This window comes from Mesitornis unicolor, unplaced genomic scaffold, assembly GCF_000695765.1.
Source record: "Mesitornis unicolor isolate BGI_N332 unplaced genomic scaffold, ASM69576v1 scaffold24695, whole genome shotgun sequence".
Taxonomy (NCBI): domain Eukaryota; kingdom Metazoa; phylum Chordata; class Aves; order Mesitornithiformes; family Mesitornithidae; genus Mesitornis; species Mesitornis unicolor.
The window spans coordinates 1035-4305 of record NW_010183820.1 but is presented as its reverse complement, the minus strand read 5'-3'; the positions used below and the strand labels follow the sequence as shown (position 1 = coordinate 4305).

The 3271-nt window shown below is 45.8% G+C and overlaps 1 protein-coding gene across 1 annotated transcript in view; it reads left to right on the top strand.

The window, feature by feature from the left end:
* Positions 1–2133: 2133 nt before the first annotated feature.
* LOC104540462 (cleavage and polyadenylation specificity factor subunit 5-like) overlaps positions 2134–3271 on the top strand; it is a gene marked incomplete at its 3' end in the record, with an annotated part of 1483 nt that continues 345 nt past the window's right edge. Inside the window, 2 exon segments of the mRNA XM_010184280.1 lie at positions 2134–2193; positions 2196–2404. Coding sequence (XP_010182582.1) covers positions 2134–2193; positions 2196–2404 — 269 coding nt within the window.

The following is a 3271-nucleotide window of genomic DNA, read 5'->3' as shown; positions in this document are numbered from 1 at the left end:
TCAACCTGTGAGCGCCGCCTCGGGCCTGCCCGGGCCCTGCTCCCGTCCCGATCCCTTCCCCGCTCCGTGAACACCCCCTTGGGCAGCCTGCGGGAGATTTTTCCCTTAGCAGCAGCCGCGCAAGGGCCGCCCAGGGCCCGGACCGTGCGGGGAGCTGAGGGGAAAGCGGTGGAAGAGCCCGGTTGCCGGCGAGGGGTCTGCGCTCCCCTACGAGGGCGCGCTGTGAAGTTGCGAGAAGTCCCGTGTAGAATATTGTGGCTGCTGAAAGCCTGCAGCGATGAGGGAATGTGCGGGATTCGGTGTGCGTGCTCTAGTATAGAAACAGCATCAGGCCAGAAACTTCGCAAATACCACAGTTAGGGAATGCTTAGACACGGTGAATATCGGCTGCGCTTCTCTTTTCGTGTGCTGCCTCATGGACATTTTCATTTGGCGGCAGAGTTGTGGGCTTTGGGGCGGCCCTGTGCAGTCGGGGGATGTGGTTAGGTGTGCCTGGTGTTTGCTGGTTGTCTGGTGCAGGTATTTTAACTTAAACTTGGAATGGTTGCTACCAGAGAAAATTTTACTTCTGTCATAGATGCAAACTATTTGCTAATAAATATTTGCGTGTTTTATGTGAGAAGCCCCATACTTTAGCTTATTCCAGTAAGCTCAGATTGATGCGCTCTTTGCTGAGTACATCTGACAAGTTGGAGAAACAGCGAATGTTAACTGTAACTGTTATTGAATCTTAGCAATCAACCACAGACTCCTGTGTGTATTTTTTTATAGCTCATGTGTTGTGGAAGCTCAAATATGGACTTCAGAGGTTGGAATATTTTTATAGTGTTTCAGAAGAAGAGGCTCAGCAGAAGCTGTGTTATCACTGTACTTACTTTTTTAAAGTATAGGCTAAGGGGTTTGATGTGCAGACCAATGTACTCACATGAGCCTAGTGGATTATTAATAAAGCTATCTGTGTATTTAGAATTTGAAATTATTCTAAATAATAAGGGAAAGGGTGAGGAGCTCATTATTAAAGGTATCTGCAGTGAGGAATTTTGACTCACTTATGTGCATGAGAAAGGGCTCTGATAACTGTAACTGGTTTGTGATTTCACCACTCAAACATGAGGAAAATTGGAGGGGTGGGAGCAAAAACTTGAGAGAGCACGAGGAGTGAATACTACTTAAATTTGACATGATTAAATACTGGGGGAAGAATACACGAGGAGATGCATCTCAAGGAAAACATTCCCTATGAAATCAGTCATTTACTCTGGCAGTTTGGTTGCTGTGTGCCACAAGTCAATAAAACCGCAGTGATCATTCGTTGCTGCTCTGCCCAGAACCCATTTTCCTCTCCCTTTTTGACTTAGCTGGATGATCCTGTCTTCCCTCCAGGCCTTGTGCTATCGGATCTCTGTGTTACTTGGATTTTGTTGTACAATAATATTCTCCTGTTGCCCTCTGAGCTCTCTAGGGCAGACTGGTTTCTTGCCTAACCTTTCCTTTCTTTTCTGACTCTTCGCAGTCTCTCTTCCCTGGAGAAATCTCTTGAGTTCACTGTAGAGAACTCAAGGAGAGAACTAGAGAACACAGAGCACCTGGCCCAGCAGAGTGATCTGCTCCAATTCTTGATCTTACCCCGGGCTCCCTGCCCTGCACTTAGAGACTCTCAAGAGAGAGAACTAGAGAACACAGAGCACCTGGCCCAGCAGAGTGATCTGCTCCAATTCTTGATCTTACCCTGGGCTCCCTGCCCTGCACTTAGACTCTCAGCTCTTCTCCTCTTCTGTGATCCAGATGTCTGATTTCCCACTTCAAAACAAAACCACTTCTAACAGTTGTGTTCTTGGGCAGAAAAAACACTGTCCAGTGCAGCTTCCTTCCTTCCTTTTCTCTCCAGCCCCTTTCCCAGCCCCTCTCGGCCCTCAGCTGCCTTTTCTCTGCGGTGTGAGATCAAAGAGGGTGGCTGTTGACTAACACTGGCTGCTGGTTCTTCTGGGCCTCTTCTGAATGAGCACCACAGTGGTGTGTTGAGCAGCAGGGCTGTGCACTTGTGTGTAACATAGCTCAGGTCGTTGTGTGACTGAGCCCCTGTAACTCAAGTTGCAGACAAGAACTAACCCAGAAGGACCTGCCCCTGGGTGGATGCTGTATCACAATGATTTAAATCTAGCTTTCTAGTTATGCAGTTGTGTGTTTTCCTCCCGCCCTGCAGGTATCCTCTGACAAACTACACGTTTGGCACAAAGGAGCCCCTGTATGAGAAGGACAGTTCGGTGGCAGCTCGGTTTCAGCGCATGAGGGAAGAGTTTGACAAGATCGGCATGAGGCGGACAGTGGAAGGGGTTCTCATTGTACATGAGCACAGGCTGCCCCACGTGCTGCTGCTGCAGCTGGGCACAACATTTTTCAAGCTGTAAGTGTCTCCTTCTTGATGCAATGTTTTAGTTTCACTTTATTGTCGCAGACCGCTAAATGTGTGGGCTAGAGTGGCCAACTGATGTTTTAAATGTAATTAATTTGGTGGAGAGGCTTGGTGTGGGATGATTTTTTTTTGAATGATGGTGGGGTTTTAATCTAAAACGACTCTGCTCATGAGTTTAAAGACTGTTTAAAACTCATCAGTAGTTAGTGTGCTGGTCTGACATTGTGAAAGCTGTTATGCTATGGGCACAAAAATGGTAGAGTGAAGCTCAAGGCATAAACACCAGTAAATGCAAAATGGTAGCTGTTTACAAGCTACTGAGTGAGCTGGGCGCAGCACAGAAGTTAGGCATCTGAATCTGACAAAATTGCTTCAGTTCAGCTCATGGTTCTCATCATTTCATGGAGTGAAATTGTAGGTTTTGGATCTTGTGGTCCTAGTGATGGTGGCAGTGCTTGCTTTCATTTTTTAACCAGGATGGGCTTGACTTGTCTCAAATCATCCTGCTTGTGTCTTTGTTTTGAACACTTAAATTGTTTGTTCTCAAGTGTGTGTGTGTGAACTCTAAATTTATATCCAGGTTCTTTTTTGACATCTTGGATCTGGGGGAAATTTGTGGACAAAATAGGTTAGATTAAAAGTTCTTCAAAACTCTGTAATGATGACAATATGGTTTTAGTTTTTTCCACACTTGAGCTTTATTTTCTGCTTGCTGTGTGTTCCAGCAAGTGCTGGTTTTGAGATAAGAACAAATATGGTCAGTGTTTACAACTCTTTCTTCAACCTCTGGTGTTGATGTTATTGTAGAAACTTTACCTTTCAGCTGTCCCAGTTATTATCAGGTATATTGTTATACTT